The following is a 21754-nucleotide window of genomic DNA, read 5'->3' on the forward strand; positions in this document are numbered from 1 at the left end:
ATAATGATAAAAATGAACAGTGTAAGCCAGGCATGGTGGTGCATGCCTGTAATCCCAGTGTTCAGGAGGCTGAGGCAAGAGGATTGTCAGTTCTGAGCCAGGCTCAGCAATAAGCGAGGCCCTAAGCAACTCAGTGAGACCCTGTCTCTAAATAAAATACAAAATAGGGCTGAGGAGGTGGCTCAGTGGTCGAGTGCCCCCGAGTTCAATCCTTGCTACTCCCCAAAATAAAGTAAAAAATAAACAGTGTAGTTTTGATGCTAGAAATAAAATGATTTGTGTTTCACTGATGGCTAAAAGTGATGTTGAACATTTTTCCATAAAATTGTTGGCAATTTCTATTTTTTCTTTTGAGAAATGTCTGTCGAGTTTATTTGTTTATATATTGATTGGGTTATTTGTTTTATAATGTTGACTACTTTTAGTTCTTTATTCTGGACATTAATTCTCTTTCAGAAGAGTATCTGACAAAGATCTTCTCCGTTTCTGTAGGCTTTCTCTTCACCTGGGAAATTGCTGGTAAGATTCCATGTTGGACGACTGAAGGGTATGGGGTCCAAAGTCCATGGGCAATGGTAGCAGCCACAGATGCATCAACTCAAGAAAAATCAAGCATTCACCCAGTGCAGCTTCCTCCTCCCATTTTTTTTTATCCCATTTGGGCCCCCAGTTTATTGAACAGTGTCACCATTCAGGGCAAGTGTTCCCCCTCAATTTGCTGTCCCTCATGCCAATTGTCTCTGGAACTACCCTCATAGACATGTCCAGAAGTCTTTTAATCCTAAGCATCTTTAAATCCAATCAAATTTATAATTCTGATTAACCATCTCAAATGCCAATTGTATGTGGGGCTTTGTTTTTGGCTGTCTTATCTCCATATAGACACTACACCTACCATCTAAGGAAGTATCCATTTCTAATGTTCCCTTTATTCCTCACTGCCTCACCTCATCTAGCATATTATTGGGCACACACTAGCCCAGTTCATACTTGCTTTCTATCATTACAACAAAGTACCTAACATAAACAAAAGGAGGAAGGAAAGGTTTATTTTGGCTTATAGTTTAACAGGTTTCAGTCCATGGTCACTTGGTTCTACTTTTTTTTTTTTTTAGCACCAGGGATCCCATGGGTGCTTAACCACTGAGGCACATCCCCAGCCCTCTTATATTTTGAGATAAGGTCATGCTAAATTGATTAGGGCCTATATTTCTGAGGCCAGCTTTGATATTGTAATCCTCCTACCTCAGCCTCCTGAGCTGCTGGGATTATAGGCATGTGCCACTGCACCCCAGCTGACTCTATCATTTCTGCACCCATTGTAAGGCAGAATATCATGGCAAGGAGTATTTGGTGAGGAAAAGTTGTTTACCTCATGGCAGCCAGGAAGAAGAGACAGAGGGAGGGACAAGGAACAAAATATGCTGTTCTAGGGCATGCTCCCAGTAGCCTACTTCCTCCAAATAGGCCCCACCTCTTATAATTTCCACCAACTCCCAATAATGCAATCAAATTATTAATCTATCGATGAATTAATCCCTTAATGAGATTAAAGCAATCATGATCCAATCACTTTCCTAAAAGCCCCATCTCTGAGTACTGCTGCTTAGAGGAACAAGCCTTCAGCATGTGAGACTTTGGGGGAGATTCCAGACTCAAACCATAACATAGATGCTGCAGTGAGTCTAAATACTCTAAATCAATAGTTTAACATTACAACCGTCTCAAATTGACTCACATAGTCCCAGTACATAGTGGTACAAAAAAACTTTGAAATACCATACAAAATTTGATTGACTTAATCTATTATTTCTTCAGAATTACCTAAAACCTAAAGATTTCATTATTTAAAAGGTAGTATAAAACACTTAGATAAAAGAAAGTCAATCACATTTTCAAATCTGAAAATCAGACACATAGTTGACTGGACATTTATACATTTAGATGTTGTGGATTATCATTATTACTTAAGTTGAATTACTGTGATAAACCTGGAAAACAGCAAAACAAAGGCTGTTTTATACTTTGATTCTGCCTTCTAATGTTATCATTACTATCTCAGCAGAAACACTGAGAAATAGTGCCAGCAGTGGAATAATGGCAGTGAAAAAGCCATCTTTGTGCTGTTACTGCTTTCCTGTCTTTGTTTAGCTTTGTACAGCCAGCACATCTTAATATCACAAACTTCAAGTTCTACAAGGTAACTAAACTATGAACACAAGGCCACCTGGTTATGGTTTCTAATTGAGGGTAATACATCTGATCTATCATATAACCTCAGTATATTGGTTTCTAATGGAAAATAAAACCATCATGGCAAAATCTGAACACCTAAAAAGTCAACTTTACTTGATGAATCATGTAAAGAACAACTCCCAATAATACAATCAAATTATGAATCCATCGATGAATCAATCCCTTGATGAGATTAAAGCGATCATGAGCCAATCACTTTCCTAAAAGCCCCATCTCTGAGTACTGCTGTTAGAGGAACAAGCCTTCAGCTTTTTTTTTTTTTTCTCAAGCAGTTATTCCCTACGCTAACGGGTTTCCAAGAGTTAGGCTATTTGTAATAGCAACTTGTGATTTTAGAAAGGAATTTTTTTTTTTTACCTTTTTCTAACATCAGGGAGGTATTTTACTGAGAGATATAAACAAAGCCAGTAAATGAAGTGTGGTAACAGGCAAAAAGTATGTGAGCAAACTGACTTTAAATGAAATGGTTGTCTAAAGAAAGGTTGCAACTTGTATCAGAAAGAAATTCAATAAGGAAAAAATCCTTAAGAATATTGACAAATATTCACAAAGGGCAAATTTATAGGCATTCTCCCATTCACCAAAGTATGGCTTTTTTCAAACTAATTAAAAACATTTCTATTACATAAAAATGTGTTAAGCTTACTTTTTAAAAAGTTTGCATTATTGAGAAAAGCATAATCCAAATACTAGCTAATTCCTAACGTCTCTCCAAGACTTAGAAATAATCAAGTAACTTACATCAGGAAAACAGATCGAACAGGAAGAAGTAAGTAGTGCTTTCCAAATGGACTGGATTTGTCTCCTCTGGGCTCCAGAAAGAACGTACTTATGACTGCTTAAGAAAGGAGAATAGATACTTGGAATAACTTACTCCTATTTTTCCCTTATCGTTTCTCCTGTAGAAAGCAGTAACAACTTCAATACTTCATTAATATTGCCCAAGATAAGTAATATTTTTTATCTAATATGAAGTTTCAAGTTTCTTATTCAAGATAGGCGTGGGCTCAGAGAACAGGGCAATCATGCCATTCAAAGGCATGCCTGAAGCCATTTGTGGTTCATACATTCAAGGTTGAATGCAATACAGTATGAAATATCTTGTGCAAATTAACTAGTCTGAAGGAACATTCAATTTAGGAATTGTCAGACAATTGTTAAGCATTGTTGTGCTTAGAATCCACCCCCATATTTTCTTTTCTTCTGATAATAGGATGTATTGTTGCCTCACAATAAACTCAGTTTTTAGGACCAATGAAACCTGATTACTTAGTAAACAGGTGGCTATGTGTGTGTGTGCTGTGTGGCTGTTAATTTATATTCTCATGACCACTTTACAGCTATCTTTCACTTCCAGTGTGTTTATATGAAAAGAGCAGGGAGGGATACTTGATATCAACAAATTAAAGAACAAGAAGAGGTCAGAATACAGGGATATCACCTAAGTAAAAGATGTCTTACACACACAAAAAATGTTCATATTGTAGATGGGAACCTGTCAGGGCTTGCAGTGCTTTATTTAGATGATGTAGCCCCCCAAATAGTGAAAGTTTACTACATTCTTTTTAATATTTTTAGTTGTAGATGGACACAATCTTTATTTTTATGTGGTGCTGAGGATTGAACCCAGTGCCTCACATGTGTGAACACTCTACCACTGAGCTACAACCCCAGCCCAATTTACTACATTCTCCATTCTTATAAATGGTAATATTTAGTAAGCAAAGGTTAATACCTGAAACAACAGATGAAATGTACAGTCTTACAGATTTGGGATCTTCCAAGATACAATTTTAATGTAAAGAATGAAGTGGCCCCTCTCATGATTGTAGAGCTAACTTCTGTTGTAATGTGTCCCAACCTCTGTTTACAGAGGGTAAAGCATTCTTTTTCTTTTATTTAGAAAACCAATTCTACAATACATCAGTGTTTAAATGACTCTAAATCTTTGAAGGGAACAGTTTGGGTTTGCAATATTCCTATATGTAACTTTTTTACTGACTCATCCCTGGTAAAATCCTGAAGATTTTAAGAAATCCCACACATGGACTAAAAAATCCTCAGAACACAATGGGCTTCAAGTACAGGAACTCTTGCTGTTTAAGGAAGATAATGATTACAGACGCTATAATGAAAGAGCACCAATGCAGTTTATTTTAATGCTTCTAATTTATGAGAATAATTTCTTACTGCTACATCATTAGTAATCAATACTGAAGTTGGAAAGCACAGTTAAGACCCACAACTGTATTGGACTACACAACTTCACACAATACTAGGCACCATTATTCTAAAACAAAAACAAAAACTGAAGTATGCATGACAAAGTTCTTAATCTTCAGGGGATCCATGAACCACCCCCCCCAAACTGTACAGAAGTTGTATAGTATGCATGCATAAAATTTTCTGGGGAGCAGCCTCATTAAATCTACTTTTAAAGGGGCACAAGGAGGCTAAGAAACAGTACATGAAAGAATGCTAGTCTCCCCTATATTTTCAATGGTGGAAGAACTGGACAGGGAAAAACTCTGAAGTGGTGTTTGCTTTATGAGTTCAGGAAAATGTTCTGATTTAGAATGGAGAAATCGGGACACAAGTGGTAACATGAGCTGGAAACAAGGACACTCCCAAGAGATTTTGTATGAATAAAGCAATAGCATGAATTTAAGATGCAATTTAACTCCAGTACAATTTTTAGTTTCTGCATATTATCAGCTTATTTTTATTTTTGAATATCACAAACTTCAATCAGAATACTTTTAAAAATATTATTTTGCATGCATTTAACAAATCTGACAAAAAGGACGAGTATCCAGTTTATTTGCGTTATTAACTATGAGGTTTTAACTCGACAGCCAATTAACAGATATTTAAAATAATTAGGTACAGGTAACAATGGAAAAACTTCAATGCATTAATCAGATGGCACCCTATCACTATGCATATGTTCATATAACACTACTAGTAATGACCCTTAAGCACAGGCAAATGGAGATGGAGGACTCTCCCTAAAAAGCAAGTTTAAGGGATTAAATATCATCATCATCATCATCATCATCATCATCATCATCATCATCACTACTAAGGACAAAGCTGCTGCCTGTGGACAGTGCATCTTCTTTCACATTCCCTAAAGTCCCCCTGTCATCAGAATCCTCAAACACCTTGTCATTGGAACACTCCTCATCAAACTTCTCACTGGAATTGCCATCTTCAAATACCTTTTCATCTACATCTTCATCTTCCTTTATGTCTGCATCTTCTTCATCTTCCTTTTCATCTGAGTCTTCAAACAGCTTTTCATCAGCATCCTCCTCTTCTTCTTTCTCATTAGCATCTTCCTGCTCTTTTTCATTGGCAAAATCTTCATCCTCCTTCTCATCAGACTCATCATCAAAAACCTTTTCATATATATCTTCTTCTTCCTTTTCATCTGAATCTTCATCAAACTCTCTCTCAGAACCTTCCTCGTCATCTAACACTCTCTCAGAGCCTTCATCAAATTCTGATTTGTCGGTGTCATTTTCTTCTAACTCTTTGTCAAGAATGTTTTCAGGAAACTCTTTGTCAGAGCCCTCCTCATCAAAATCATTTTCAAGGCCATTTTCTTCAAATTCTTTTTCAGAGCCTTCTTCTGACTGCTTTTCAGAACCATCTTCATCAGATTCTCTCTCTGAGTCATCCTCTCCGGATTCTTTTTTGGGGCTATCCTCCTCTTCAGACTCCTTTTCAGGGTCATCATCTTCAGACTCTTTGGCAACACCATTCTCTTCATAATCACGTTTGAGTTTCTTCTTTTTAGATTCTCTCTCAGGGCCATTCTCTTTCAACTCCTTCTTAGGACTGCCCCCTTCAAAATCTTTTTCAGAACAGCCTTCTTCATATTCTCTTTTGGGACAGCCTCCCTCACACTCTTTCTCAAGGCAACTCTCTTCAGACTCTTTTTCAGGGCAGCCTTCTTTGACCTCTTCTTCAGGCCCACCTTCTTTAACATCTTTTCCAGAAGCCTCTCCTTCAACTTCTTCCACATCTTCTGCTTTTTCAAACTTCTTCTCATCAATAGGTTCTTCAAATGCCACTCCAGTTGCAGCTTCTTGAGCACTCATTTTAGATGTGCTTGGGTGCTCTGAAAAATGCCTTATTCTAGAAGGCCCTGCCCTTTCTGAAGCACAGACAGAATTTGAACGCTGAAGGCCTCTGTTGGCCTCCGGGGCATTGAGGAATGCCTCCCATCCTCTCAGCCTTTCCTCTCTTTCTCTTGAGGTCTCCTCCACCTGTGGATGAGTAGAAACTGCCATTAAAATGAGTTTTAGGCAACAAGAACAATTTCTCTGAGTGTTTCTAATACTGATGAAAATACCCTGATTTTATAAGGCAGCTTCCCTCAGGAAATCCTAGTAATATCTGTCTTCAGTTTTCAAACACTTTACATTTTGATTTACTGACTTTAAATAATAGCCAACCTTAAATAGGATCATTTAACTAAATGAAAACACCACAGTACTGCAGAAATGCTTCATGTCTTAAAAGTTAGTATTTGAGTTCTGTCTGGACACAACAACACAGAAAGGAAAAGAAATGGTTTGGTTTAATGTGTTCTTTTCTTATCACTATTCTGGGCAAGTCTCAAAATTTCAGACTTACAAACTGCAACATTTTTTTCTTTCCATCCTCTGAATGCAAAGTATTATTTAAAAGAAGTGTTGTTACACTAAACAGATTAAACCAAACCCAAAACTTCATCCTAAAAGACTGCTTGATCAATATTTGTTGGTAATGAAACAATCTGTGTGCCCTTGATAACTGTAGAATTCACCTGATAATCTGTAGTCCCATCCCATGCTTGGGCGGTGATTTGTCGACCACCAAACCATCTTCCATCAAGGGTCTGAATACAATGATCAGCTTCCTCTGGATCTCTAAAGGACACAGAGGCCACACCATCTGGGTGCCTCTAGAAAGACAAGAATGAACAAAAAATAATGAACAATAAGATTAAAAGTAAAACACATTTGATAAAGTATGTAAGGAATAGTATTCTCTTTGATACTTTAAGGTAGAAGACTTTAAGAAGTCTTTCTCCCTTTTATCCCCAAAATGGCATGCATTCAGCTATTTCTTTAGCTACATCTTATCTAGCAAGAGCCAGAAATATTTCTGCAAAAAATATTGTCTAATGAGAGATAAGACAGAGTAATTGTTAAGACTGTGAACACTGAAGTGAGATTCACTCTGGGATTAAATCCTGGCTGTTAGTTGCCAGCTGAATAAAGCCTGGGCACAGTGCTCCATCTGAAAAGTTTTAGTTTTCTCATCTGTAAAGTGGGTAGAATAGGACTTACCTACCTTGGAAGGGTTGTTGAGGGCTAAATGAGACAACATGTAAAGGAGCTAATAGTACAACAAAAATAAATGGTGACTTTAAATTGCTATGTCAATTTTGGAAGTAAAAGAAGGATGAAAAGGGGAAATATACAGTAGAATATTTTCCCCAATTGATCCAAATATAGAGAAGAATAATTTAGAGAGGGGAAAATGTGGGCAAATAGGGAAAAATAAAGTCTTGTACATTTTTCTTGTAGTTTCTTTCACCTGATCACATCCTCTAAGAGGGATGAAGAGAAATGAACAAGACATACCAAGTCTATCAAAGCCTTGACTTGTAAAAAATGTCTATCTAGTTGATAGATGACTACTATCAGATAGCAAACTTACTATATTAAAATATTAATCTAAAATTTAGGGGCTTACTAATGTTCAATAATCATTTATTAAGCTAGAAAAATAATTGCTTTAAGATTCATTTTTTCCAAGCCATGAACTTACATCAAAGAGAAGGAGCTTCCTAATTTGTCCAAACTTGGAGCACTCTACTCGAAGATCTTCTCTGATCTCATTCAGCACCAATGGATCGTCCTGTGAAAATTAACATAATTAAAATGTTTTTTGTTTCTTCAACTATAATTCCTGAGAATCAAATTTATTGCTCTGACAAACCCACAAATAAAAAAGGTTTTGCTTAAGTTTGACTATGTGTATAGTCTACAAAATTAAAAAAAAATCAAAATCAAATGAAGTTAGACCACTGTAGACAATGCTACTAGTATATGTCTACCCTGCTTTAAGACAGAGGAAATGGACAAGCATGGCAAAGAGGGGGGCCTACAGTGACAAAGGAAAAAAGGAAGGGAAGTGGGATTGGAAATTCCAAATTAACAGCAGCAGTAAAGGAAGAAACCCTGTGGCACACTTTTAGTCACAGACTGGTAATTCCTGTACTGCACAGGCATCATAGTAATACTGATGAGTCCTTTGCTCTGATTTTCAGATAGATTCCTATTTACAGAAATGTTGCAAAGGAGAAAGAGATACCACTTTTATTGACTAAATTTTCTAAAACCTTTTTTGTATTTGTGCTTTCAAGATTCTATTTTAACTCATAAGGTAAACCTTAGGAGGATTCTTGTTTATCTTATCTTCTGCTGTGTTATAACAAGTCAACACAGCACACAAGGTATAAAGCAAACATTAAGACATATTCTTACTGTTGCTCTTACAACAACCAAGTGTACGGAGAACATTTGAGCATTGCTATTTCTAGTAGCCAAATTCAGGTGTACTTTCCTCTTCATACCAAAAGGATTTTTAATATTCCAATGGGAATATTTCTCTAAGTTTCAATGTATGAAAAGGGCTCAGAAAAAGCTAGGTTTATAAACTTGAATTTCAACTACAAACAAATTTAAACGAAGATATGCTATCTAAGAATATCTATTGAAGTCCATTTACACTAAGAAACATTTGAATGCATCTATCTTTCTCACAGGGTTTTATTTTTCTTACCAACTAAAAAGGAACTACAATGAAGTATCAAAAAGTAGCTTTTCTCCCTTAAAGTTCTCTCAAAAAGCAAAAATAAATTGGGAAGCAGTTACTAAAATCAGATTTAAAAGAAAAAATGTAAAACCCAATTTGCACAAATCTGCAGCTTCTAAAAGTATAACTGGCAGATTGAATTTCCCTATTTATAAAACCGTATTTTGGAGAAGAAAACCTAATTTTGCAGAACTATCAGATCTGAAAATGGTGCAATGGAACATAAACATCTTTTGATAAAGTCACGCAGTGGCCATTGGTGATGTATGTGTCTAATCAGCTCCTATGGGATCATGTGCTTGCAGAAGGCAGAAATCTTGTTTCACCGAGTTTTGTAAACAGTACAGAATTTTGTATACAGCCAATAATCAATAAAATCTTTTTCAGAGTTTGACAAACTGTTCCTAATCTCTCTCTTATTCACCAAGAAAAATTGGGGTTATATAAAAAAACAAAAATAAAAAGTTTCTAAATATTTAACAAATTTTGAATTTAAATGTGATTCCATTAGGGTGGGGGACACCATTATTTCTACATCAATTTCTCAGTATTCTTCCTATAAGGTAGGTATCAATTCTGAACCTAAGTCTTGCCAGACCTTTGTTTTCATTTATACCAACTTGAAAAACTAATACATTAGCATTGCTGTACAGTATCCTGATGCTCCATGATAATGTTCTCCTCCTTTAGGAAGACTCTTTAACCTAGTGAGCTACACATGGAAATTTTCTGAAGATGGCATTTTGCAAGCAATAGGCCTGTGACTAAAATTGGCCTCAAGCACTACAACTTTCTACCATCAATTCTCAGTATTTATTTCCCCTATGATGGTGTTTCATTTTGTATAGAAGAAATAAATTATATTTCTCATGTCTTTCCAATATAAAATTACACTAGCTAAGACAGTGGACACTGATCACACAGGGTTACTGAACATTTGAAATGTGGCTAGTCCACCTCAAGGTACTCTACAACTCTCAACGTACACTACACTTTGAAAATTTAGTACCAAAAGGAAAAAAAGGAGTATACCTCACTAATATTTTTATACTCACTATATGTCAAAACTGTAATATGCTGGATATGCTGGATCAAATTAAAACTCACAAAAATGTAATTTCCTTAGTTTCACATTATATTTTTATTTGGAGTACGGAAAAATTTAAAGTTCACATGGGGCTTACCTTATACTTCTATTGGACATTGCTGATACACACAAAGAGAAACATACCTTTGCATTTGAATTTTCACTCCTCATCTCTTGGGATTCTAATTTGCCAGACATTACATTTTTAAATAAGGCTGAATCGAATACTGCAGACCCTCTGAAGTGACATTAAAAACATTAGGCTTCACTGTTTACCCTGCTGCCAAAGAGTATTTTTAGATATGCTGCTTCTAACATTGGTCAATTGTTTAGAATAAAAATATATTACACTCCCAGAATCTTGACTTATTTCTGATAACTTGAAGTAACTTGAAAATTCAGTTTTTTGTTTCCCACTAAAAAGCTCAATGCTAATGTCTGTTCTTTAGGCTCACAAGAAGTCTTCAGTCAAATCAAACAATCCCAAAAATTATGTAATGAAAGCAGGCTTTCCTGTTAAATCCTTCTATTCATTGTCACATAACGTCTATACCAGTATTGTCTAATACTTTTTATGATAATAGGAAATTTGCATATCTGCATTATTCAATTTGGTAGCTATTAATTGCATATATAGCTCGTACAGTTGAAGAACTGAACTTTTTATTTAGTTTTAATTAAACTATATATATGTGGCTAGAGTCTACAATATCAGATAGTATAGGTCTACACTATACATTCTGAAGTTCAAGACCACAGAGATAGTGAACAAAAACCAAGACTGTTCTCTCTCTTGCTAACAGGCTCTTGTCAATCTAGTTGGACCACTTGAAACTAGGTTGGTGCACAAACAAGGAGAGGGCCAAGGATTTCTTTGCTTGGGAGTTCTGAAGCCTACCACCGCCAGCACAGACTGTCCTGCCACCCTCTGAAGCATAGCATCTGAGAAGAAAATTGCTTTCATTTACAAAGATGTAAAGCAGAAATATTTTATCCATTGCATGAATGTAGAAACTCTGGCTTGGAAGTGATAGGGATTTCATTCATTCTTTCAATTATTCTTCATATAAATAATAGGGCAGGGGCTGGGAGTGTAGCTCAGTGCTAGAGCATGTGCTCAGTACACACTAGTCTCTGGGTTCAACTGCAGAAACATAAAATATAGGGAGGGCCTAATAATAAATACATATTTAGGGTCTACAATTCTATGCCCTGGGACTACAGTAGCAAACAGAATAGGCAAAGTCCTGGTCTTCATGGAACTCAAATTCTAGCAGAAGAGATAAAATTATTTCGGATAATAATAAATGACACAAAGGAAACAAAACAGGGTAATATAAAGGCTCTGTAACTCCAAAGTAAAGTTTACACTAAACCAAGAAGTATTTGTTTTTAAAGAATCAGAAATTTATAAGTAGATCTGTAAGGGTTAAGATGGAATAAATGTAGCTTGGAGGGGATAATATTTATAAAGCTAAGTCAGCTCAGGGTGACAGTTACACATAAATAGGGTCTGTCAATAAGCAAGGCAGGAGGCAGAAACAAGAACATACCAAATTTACAGACTTCTTTAGAGGGTCTAAATGCTTTAAATTAAGTTTGCAATTACATTCACATTTGAATGTCAGGAGTTTGATATATGTGAATCAAGGGCTTCAAGTCACGTAAATAAATATGCCACCTAATCAACAAACCACTTATTCACCAGGGAGATAAAATTCGATGAATCACAGGAAATTCTAGAGTTGTACTTAGTAGACTAGACACTGTGATTTACCTATGAATTGCTTTTAAAGTCCTACCCAGCAAGGACAGCACTTCAAAAAGCAACTATAGATGCTATGCAACTTACAATGGGGTTACGTCCCAACAAACCTATCAGAAATTGAAAGTATACTAAGTACAAAATGCATTTAGTACACTTAACCTACTGAACACCAGACCTTAGCCTAGACTCCCTTAAATATGCTCAGAACATTTACATTAGCCCATAGTTGGGCAAAATCATCTATTTTATAATAAAGACTTGAATATTGGATGTAGTTTGATGAACACTGTATATACACTGTAGAGTACTGGTTGTTCATCCTCATGATTGCTAGCCTGGGAAAAAATCAAAATCCAAAATTTGAAACACCATTTCTACTGAACACATATTGTTCTTGCACCATCATAGAGTCAAAAATGTGTTAAGTCAAACCCAAGTAAAGTCAGAGATCTTCTGTGGTGTGCTTGTACACATGTGTGTTTTTAAGTCATACTTCATTACTCCTGCAAGTCTACAATAGCTCTGTAATATTTCAAGGTTCTTCTGGATTTCTGGTCAGCAGAGACACCATGCAACTTTACAAATGACTTTGAAAGATGTCCAGACTCCACAGGTAGACAGTAAGTCCTATTGCATCACTGTTCAGAGATGGAGCTCAATTGTCCATCTTGGGGATCTTTCTAATGTAACTAAAATGATACTGCATTTTGACACTGTTTACAAACCAAGCACAGAACAACAAGAATGAGCACTGATGGCACCAACCACATTTGTAAAGCTGGAATTTTACATTATAAACAGTTTCTTCATGTATGACTTGCTATAATTCCAGTAACAGACAGAGAATAGAGTTGCTTTGCCAGTAATGATAGTGTCAATCTACATCAGCAAAAATTAGAAGCAGAATGCAGCACAAGATACCTTGACAACTATTAGTATTCCTCAAACCTCTTCAGTACTAGAAAACTTCCTTTATTCATTTATTCCCTGTTCTTAAGAATTTTACATGGACATTAAATATTATAACCTTCTCCTAGTAGCCATTGAAGGATTTTGTAAAACTGAGGTTCTGAAAAAACAACACCCGTTATTTAAAACATTGGGGGCTTAATTTCATTATACTAAGGATTAAACTTTTAGTAGCAAAGTGAGTTTTCATTTGCAAGTGTGCAACTGGTACTCTCTACCAAAACCAGCCCATACTTGTTGGATTGCACTCAAAATCCACAAACTATCCTCATTGATTTTTAAATGATGATATTTCTTAACAATTTCCCACACCAAGAGGCTGTTATTTGGGGCCAAGATAAGAGTATTAAGCTGAGGCATATAGAAGTTCACTGGACTAGACAAAGGGGAATGAAGGGAAGGAAAGGGAGATGGAACTAGGAAAGCAATGGAATCAATCAGATGTAACTTTCCTATGTTCATATACATACAACCACAAGAATGGGAAGTTATAATCCATGTGTGTTTGATATGTCAAAATATATTCTACTATCCTGTATAACTAAAAAGAACAAATAAAAAATTTTAAAATAAGACTACTAAACAGTTTTACTGGGATACAATTTAAAGAACATGGTGCCAAACAAAGACAAATCCAAAACATCAGATTGATTCTTGGCTCCATTTTTCTGCCTTATCCACTACCTGAACATGTAGGATGTGACATGACAAAGATGGAAGATGACCTTTGGGCTCCCTTGAAAGAAAACATTTCAGAATTCCTATTCGTTAGAACACCATTTCCTACCTCAAAATCCATAGGGTGAAACATATTTTTGATGATGACAACTCGCTCATGGCGCATCCGGGATGGCCCAGCTCTCCTCTCAGGTCTCCAATCCAACTGCCTAAATATCATAATATAGTAGAAAGAAAATGAATTTTGTTTCAGACTTGTTGGACAGAAAATGAGTTACTAATATAATCCTTTGAATATTTAATAATGATGATTATTTGATTCTAAAACAATGTATATTTTTGTCACAATTCCATTCACAGAACTTTCTGAAATAAAAACGCTGGGCAGGGGTAAAAATAAATCTGGTACCTGAACCCTCAGCATATATAAGCAACTCATCTCATACAAACATTCCAATGGGACTCCTAAAATTCCTAATTATTTACTTCTTATTATTCTCTAGGAAGATATGTAGTTGTTCCTCAGCATATATGGGTGACTGGTTCCAGGACCCACCTTGGATACAAAACCCATACTCGAGTCCTTTATATAAAATAGCACAGTATTTGCATAGAACCTACACATATCCTCCTGTATACTTTACATCACCTCTACATTACTTATCGTATCTTATATAAATTCTACGTAAATAGTTGTTATACTGTATTGCTTAGGGAATGATAACAAGAAAAAGTTTCTCCATGTTCATTACAGATGCAATTTTTTTCTCCAAATATTTTCAATTCACAGTACACTGAGTCCACAGATATAGAACACATGGATATGAAAAGTTGACTGTATTTTGAGGTTAAAAAATGTTAGTTTTTAGGCACTTTATCATTATAAAGAACAAGCTGCACAGAAATATATAAAACTACTCACTTTGTTACAGTCTTAAATTCTACTAATACCATTTACAAAATTTGTAGTATCTTTTTAAACTAATCTTGTAAAAACTATGGGACAGTACAACTAAACACTTTTATCATTATTTAACATCAGGGAGTATTTATCCTTTTCTTAAAACTAGCATACTTCAGTCTGTTTAAAAATATATTAATAAAAACCTGACAACATTACATATATGCTACATGTAACTATACAGAAAATACAGTAATAAAGCTTATCATTTCTAATTTCTACTAACAAACCTGTATATAAAAATTTAGCTCCTGGTATAACTTATTTCAATTCACATTGAAAAATAAACCAAAAGTTCTGGTATATAAGCCTAAACTATCTTGCTAATTTAATGTTCAACATTTTCAAAAAATGATTTTTCTTGGGGCTGGGTTTGTGGCTCAGTGGCAAAGCGTTTGTCTAGCATGTGTGAAGTACTGGGTTTGATTCTCAGCACCACATATAAATAAATAAAATAAAGATCTATTGACAACTAAAAAATATTTTTTTAAAAAAATTTATTTTTCTTAGCTCAGTTAATTACCATTATATTATAAATAAATACTGCAGAAAAGAAAAATACCACCATTGCCAAATCAGCCCATCAACTAGATTACCAAAGATCCTTGGTGAACTAATGAAATTCTTTAAAAATGATCTGTAGACATTTTTGATGAAACAAAACTAAGTGGCTACTATCAAAAATATACTTTAGGATATTTATATGGAACCTTTCAAAAAGAAAAAAAATACAAACTTCTGTTGCAGAGACAGCTTCTTCTTATAGTCTTTGCACTTCTTCTTCTTCTTTGAGGCGTCATATTCCCCCTTCAGCTGAAACTTTGCTACCTCGACATGTAATTTGTAGCCTCTAATTTCATCTTCATCCAAAAGTTTTAATGCAAGTTCCACAGATTCCCTCTTTATAAAGGTAAAATAAAATACAGTCAATAAGTTACACACTGAAAACTTGAGAAGTCTTTTAGAGAGGAATGATGACAACTACCTACTTTGAGATAAAGAACTCTAGAATGTAAATAAGGAAACTTGCTTTGGAGACACAGCTGCCCCTAACCAGCTGTGTGAACTTGGGCCTCTTACTTAAACTCCTGAGCCCCAATTTCTTCCTTTGTAAAATGGAATAGTACTATCTTCATCACAGGGCTCCTTGTGAAATGAAATAGTTCACGCAAAGGGTAGGAACTAGCAGACAGTTAAATATTCAATAAATTATTTACTGGGTTAATTTTGCCTCTTGGAATGTCAATTGCACATCTACAAAATAAGGTGAGTGGACTAGAATCATCTAGTTTTAAAATCGTATCGTACTCCCACCTGAAAGGCTAGATGACTCAAGGAACTGGGAATAAGATTTCCAGCCTTTAATTTTTTGCTTCAACAACTAAAATATTGGTCTGCAATACACTAATAAGTAGAAGATATCTAGTGACATATTTATGAAATACACTTATAGACTGTGGGCCCTACATAAGGTGGGCAGTTATCAGATCCAAAGAGTCTAAGACCTGAAGGTGTGAGGAAAACAAAACTGAACTCAGCTGCTCGAATCAAATATAGATCTTAAAATAATTACCCAAATTTTTCTGGAATTCAATTTACTGGTTTGATAATCTTGTGCTTTTATGGGCCCTAAATTATATATATGAAGTTTCATAAACTCCATTTTTTAAAAATCCAATCAAACCCCCTTAAAGAAGCAGCTCACAGATGTTTAATAATCCTTGAAGAACTATAAAACTTACAAATCTCCTTACATTTAAACACTACTAAAGTACTTCCCTCAAATGGTCATGCTTATGTCCCACACCCATCTTGTTTAAGAACAAGGTTAAAAACCTACCTACCAAAAAGCTGTCAGCTTAATCCTTCCCTCTTCTGGTCTTACTGAAATACAGCAGATTCACAATGCACTTGTAGTGCTTGCACTGCTGTTGTACCATTTTTATTTTACTTTATAATTACTGTCAGGTTCTATGACAAATGTACATTTCATTATCATGTACATTTTGTACCCAGCAATAACACATAATACTCGTTCCTAAGATGGCAGGTGTTGTTGCCTTTGGCCCTGAGCTACCTCTGTGCAATTTATGGTACCAAGACTACACAAAACATCTGCAAATTTCTGTTTTCTCCTATTCAAAAATATTTTAAAGCAATAAGCATAAGCTATCATCTCCTTTATGATCTAATTCCAGGGTCAGAAAAGTCATTTTGTAAACAGCCATTTAGTAAGCAGTTTAGGCTTTGTGGGCCATGAGGTCTATGCTCAAATATGCAACTCTGATGAAACACAAAAGCAGTCTCAGACAAATGCATACATGAATGAGTATGGCTGTGCTCCAATAAAGCTTTATTTACAAAAACAGGTGGCAGGCTGGAGTTTGCAAAACCCTGGTCTAATTCATTGCAACAGGCCCAAAAAATGTTTCTGGCTTTCATTTTTCTTCTCAGATTTTTAAACCATTTTCCCAACTGATTACACACATTAATGAACAGATCTTTGCACTGAGAATTTTAAGACAAAAGAAGCACTTCAGGCACATACTTATATACTTTCAAAACACGTGAAAACCTTACCAAAGTGATACACACAGGTACCACCTGAAATTTCAGTTTTCTTTATATCCTGTTTTGAATACTGCTTGGTTTAAGTTATCACCTTTTATAGTCCTGGGCTGGGATTGTGGCTCAGTGGCAGAGCATTTGCCTTGCACGTGTGAGGCACTGGGTTTGATCCTCAGCACCACATAAAAATAAGTAAATAAAATAAAGGTATTGTGTCCATCTACAACTAAAAAAAATTTTTTTTAATTATTATAGTCCTGGCTCCTGAAGTAAAAATGGTGATACAAAGGCCAGGTGCAATAAATCATGCCTTTAGTCCTAGCTACATAGGAGGATGAAGCAAGATCATTTGAGCCCTCAAGTTCAAGATCAGCCTGAGCAACAGAGTGAGACCTCCATTTAAAAAAAATGGAAATACAAGAACTTATTTGATCATATAACTAACCTTCAAATAACAGCAAAGCCCATCTCCTTTAAGATTTCCTTGATTATCTTTGTAAAGTTTGACCTTAAATTCTTCTGTATGAGGATCCCTCATAATAATACCAAACTTGGACATAAGCTGTATAAATTCATCCACTGTAATGTCAGGAGGTAAACCTATAAAAATCAAGAAAATTTTCCAAAATATTTATAAAGGTGAAAGTTACTTAGCATTCTATCAATTAGAAATTTACAACTTAGGTAAATGCAAAACTGATTTTCCAAGTGAATGCAAAAATCTTACATCTATCAAACTAAGGAACATTCATATATTTATGTATTCAAATATATATTAAAATTATTTTTGCTTAGCCCTCACTGAATCTGAAGAGGGCAAACTGTCAACAATTAGCTAACGCAGGTAAAATGGATGGTATATGCAAAGTTACATACACTTAATTTTTCTTAGTTCTGTAATAAGCAAATTCCTCATTAGTGTAAACAAGTGAATAAACAATTCTACAATGATCCAGGCATAGTGGCACACATCTGTAATGTCAGCAACTTGGAAAGCCGAGGAAGGAGGATCTCAAATTTGAGGACAGCCTAAGCAACTTGATGAGACCCTCTCAAAATGGGAAAAAATAATGTCTGAGAATGCAGCTCAAGGGCAAAGCACCCCTGGGTTCTATCCCCTGTACCAAAAAATATATACACATATACATATAAAATGCACACACACACACATATATATATATACATCCATCCACAAAGATTTTAAAAATGGACTTCAGAGGAACTAAAACTAAAAATCATTTTGAAAAAATCTCAATATCAAATATTTTCAATCCTGGGCTGGAGTGTGGCTCAGTGATAAAGCACTTGCCTCAGATATGTGAGGCACTGGGTTCGATTCTCAGCACTGCATACAAATATGAACAAAATAAAGATCCATTAACAACTAGAAAAAATTTTTAAAAATTGTTCAATCTTAAGTTTGTTTTAAAAGGTATACATACCAGACACATACACATTTGTATTTCTGTCTTCTTCAACATGAAACCACCCTAAAAATCAAAAAGAAATACATAAAATGCTTAAAAGCCAAGATAAGAATTACATTATGAAATTTTGACAATGTGACAGTTTCTTAAAATTTCTAGGAACTTTCTCTTACCTTTAGAAGTCTAATAAACTAACTCAAATCACTGCCTACCTTTCAAATATTTGAACCTTTTGACAAATTTGTTTTCAAGCCCTGGCTAAAAGAGAAGATGGTCATTTTATCTTGATTCTTTATGACTCAGACATCTTAAAGAAAAAAACTCATTTCTTCAGAGCTATTATAATTCCCCCAAAACTAACTATATATGTTTACACACTCACATTTTAAATTTTTATGCTCATGTTTTGCAAGGTACAACCACTTGCCTGATTCAGCCTTTCTTTTTTCTCCCTTCTTTCTAGGATCAGCAGGTTCAGGGGTTTTTCTTTGTGGCGGTTCCTCTGCAGTCCTAGTGTTGGCATCTTGGACATTTGCAGTAGAACTAGATGCGCCATCATTAGAGAAGCCATAATTGGCTTGATAAGTAGCAATGAAATCTTCAGTGATCTGGACAAGAAAGTCAAAATGCATACACAAAAATTCAAAGTTATTTCCACCCATAAAAAGTTTAAACTTCTGCAGATTAACACTTGTAGTAATTAAACTGTAAATGCATAAAATACCAAAGCATTTAAAGAAATATTGGCTCCTTTTCTAATTGTTTCATTTGTAAATTATTACTTCCCTACCATACCCTTGACTAAGGCTACAAATACATAAAACAAAGGAAACAGCAGCTAACAATAATGCAGAACACCAAATGTCATCTAATAATCTATTATAAAAACCAATTTCTTACTGTCTAGATGCAATATATGTGTACAATAAATACACTTCTGTATATGAGAGCATATGGCATGCAACTCTTGATGTTTTGTATGAAGAATGGGGCTAACAATTGTAAAATAAAATGTTCATATTAACTCTATTACTAATTAAATTACACTATCATTCAATGTCAAAACAAATTAAGGACAAGTCCAAATCATATGTGTATTCCTTGTTTTTGGAATCAATAACATAAAAAGAGAGTTACAAATTAATCCCTTACCAAATAATTGATAAGTACTCAGAAGGAAAAAGAAAACAAATCTGCACTCAAGCTGGTATCACTATACATAAGTACACAGTCTATTTTAACAATTTGGAGAGATTGGAATATATACAACAAAAAATGGAAAAGAAAAACACTAAATTTTTAAAATAACCATCCAATCTCACAATGGAGACATATTTGGTATTATCAGCTTGCAAGTTACTGTGTTGTTAATATCCTTTGATACTGATGCTCATATGAGTCTTAAGATTATCAGGGAACATTTACCACAAGTTTAGAGAACCAAGTTTAACACTAGTTATTTTACTTCCAAGCTGAAATAAAACAATTAACAAACTCTAAGTACTCCAAACAAATGTACACAGATCATTTCCATCCATCTTCTGTGCAGTTTTAGTCACAGTCCTGTGGTTAAACGGTTCAAAGACATATGCCCAGGAACAAAATTTAGTAGGAAAATAAAGCAAAGGGCAAAGAAAAGTTCAAACAATAGATATATAAATGGCTATTTTTTTAAAAAAATAAACATGCTTCACACAGTACATAAGCTTAACATCTGAATTCCCAGGATATATCACCTTGACTATCTTGAGATCAAACGTTACTAAATCTAGTGTTTTTCCTCTTTGCAATAAAAATCAGTCATCAATGTAATAACCAGCTGTGACCTTCACAGACAAAATTAATAAGGCATACAAAAGGCATTTAAGACACCACCTAAAGATTTACGTTTCTCTACACATAGGTTCTGCAACAGACGCAACAAAAAGACACGTCATGACCAGACATGGGGGGCTAGGATCATGGTCCTTGGCAAAGCAAACGTAATAGGAGTACCAGCAAGGCTGGCCAGGCGGCCCTCTCCGCAGTGGCGCCTGTGCCTCTGTCTTACCTTGGGGAACCATGCCTTCTTGTCCAGGTCCCACTCATAGGGGGTGTCAGCCGGCTGCTGCCCAAAAGAATCGGCTTCTCCGCTGGGATCATTCTGGGTGTCACCGTCCTTGGTGTCTCCGTACAATTCTTGCATTCGCAACTGCTCATCAAACTCATCGTTCGCATCCAAGTTGTTGCCGCTCATGTTTCCTACCTAGCCCACCGGCAGGGTTTAGACTAGAGAAAAGGCCCAGATGACGCTGGAAGGGAGCAGAGAATGGGAGGTCCGCTGTGCTCAGCTCGAGCCCCGCCGCCCCCCGGCCCGCCTCCCCACTGCGCCCCAGCAGTCCCCGGGAAGTCAGGGCAGTTGTGCCGCCGCACCGCCCCCGGCTCCGCCCGCCCGCCAGCCGCACACGCGCGCGCGCATTGCTACTCTGAGCTCGGCCGCGCCGCCGCCCACCTGGCTCACTTCACAGGGCTGCGGTGCCGCTGCTCGGTCCGGGACGCAGCAGTAGCGCGCACGCGCGCCGCCGCCGCCTACCGGGTCTGAGACGATCGCGGCTCCCGCGGCAATGTCAGGAAATGATTTAAAAACGAAGCCCCACAGAGCCTGACGCAGTCGCCATTGCCGCCGCGTCGCGACGTCGCGGATCGCGCCGACACGCCCACAGTAGCGTCAGAAGGCGCCGACGCAGGCTGGCGGCTCGCGAATCGGGGGCGGGGCCCCAGGGGGCGCGTAGCTGTCTCGTGTCAACGCCCACCAGAGCCCTCCCGGAAACGGGACGTGGCCCGCTGGGACCCGCAACCCCTTAGGAACCTGAGGCTCAGCGGAGTCTCCCACGGGTTGGGCGAGGTTGGGCTCCGGCGGTGTCCCGAAGGAAGGCGTGGGAATATTCCCATGCAGCGGGCGCCGGGCGGTATCGCGGCAGGCGCCATCTTGGGAAAGTGGGTGGGGCGGGCAGGAGAACTTTCTCTTGCTTAGAGAAAATGACGCGCCTCCTTCTCCTGGTAGCCCCTCCCCTGCGCAGGAAAGGTCTTTTACTTAATTTTTAATGATTGCTCTAGGATTGGCATAGGCTGTAGTTCAACGTGGCCGCCTAAGTACCTGACGCGGGGTCTGGTGTCTAGTGCGG

At 36.6% G+C, this 21754-nt stretch overlaps 2 protein-coding genes across 4 annotated transcripts in view; both read right to left on the bottom strand.

Moving 5' to 3' along the window:
- The window catches only part of Vgll1 (vestigial like family member 1), a 39560-nt gene extending 36485 nt beyond the window's left edge, over positions 1 to 3075 (bottom strand). The window contains exon 1 of the mRNA XM_040286114.2: positions 2998 to 3075. The gene's annotated coding sequence lies outside the window, so the exon portion shown is untranslated. The remainder of the gene's footprint in view (positions 1 to 2997) is intronic.
- A 1312-nt stretch (positions 3076 to 4387) lies between these two features.
- Positions 4388 to 21593, bottom strand: Htatsf1 (HIV-1 Tat specific factor 1). 3 transcript variants are annotated; one of them, XM_013358554.4, is made up of 10 exons: positions 21439 to 21593; positions 20641 to 20881; positions 19018 to 19198; positions 18606 to 18653; positions 17609 to 17763; positions 15332 to 15495; positions 13744 to 13843; positions 8083 to 8172; positions 7073 to 7210; positions 4388 to 6530 (listed from the first exon to the last, which is right to left on the bottom strand). In XM_013358554.4, exons 2-10 carry the CDS (start codon positions 20824 to 20826, stop codon positions 5286 to 5288), a joined length of 2307 nt encoding a protein of 768 aa, XP_013214008.2. In that variant the 5' UTR covers positions 20827 to 20881; positions 21439 to 21593; the 3' UTR covers positions 4388 to 5285. The 3 variants fall into 3 exon arrangements, with proteins under 3 accessions (XP_013214008.2, XP_077890349.1, XP_077890348.1); XM_078034223.1 differs by lacking the exon at positions 21439 to 21593 and adding an exon at positions 21082 to 21285 and having other exon boundaries at positions 20641 to 20858; XM_078034222.1 differs by lacking the exon at positions 21439 to 21593 and adding an exon at positions 21082 to 21285.
- Positions 21594 to 21754: the final 161 nt, after the last annotated feature.

Source organism: Ictidomys tridecemlineatus, chromosome X (genome assembly GCF_052094955.1).
Source record: "Ictidomys tridecemlineatus isolate mIctTri1 chromosome X, mIctTri1.hap1, whole genome shotgun sequence".
Lineage (NCBI taxonomy): Eukaryota > Metazoa > Chordata > Mammalia > Rodentia > Sciuridae > Ictidomys > Ictidomys tridecemlineatus.

Bases quoted from the DNA above. Each gene is read 5' to 3' on its own strand.
- Htatsf1 (XM_013358554.4), bottom strand. From the start codon at position 20,826: ATGAGCGGCAACAACTTGGATGCGAACGATGAGTTTGATGAGCAGTTG. The intron at 17,764-18,605 runs GTATGTATACCT...TGATTTTTATAG, and splicing joins TACAAATGTGTATGTGTCTG to GTTTACCTCCTGACATTACA. The intron at 15,496-17,608 runs GTTAGTTATATG...ACCTTTATAAAG, and splicing joins GGCTTTGCTGTTATTTGAAG to AGGGAATCTGTGGAACTTGC.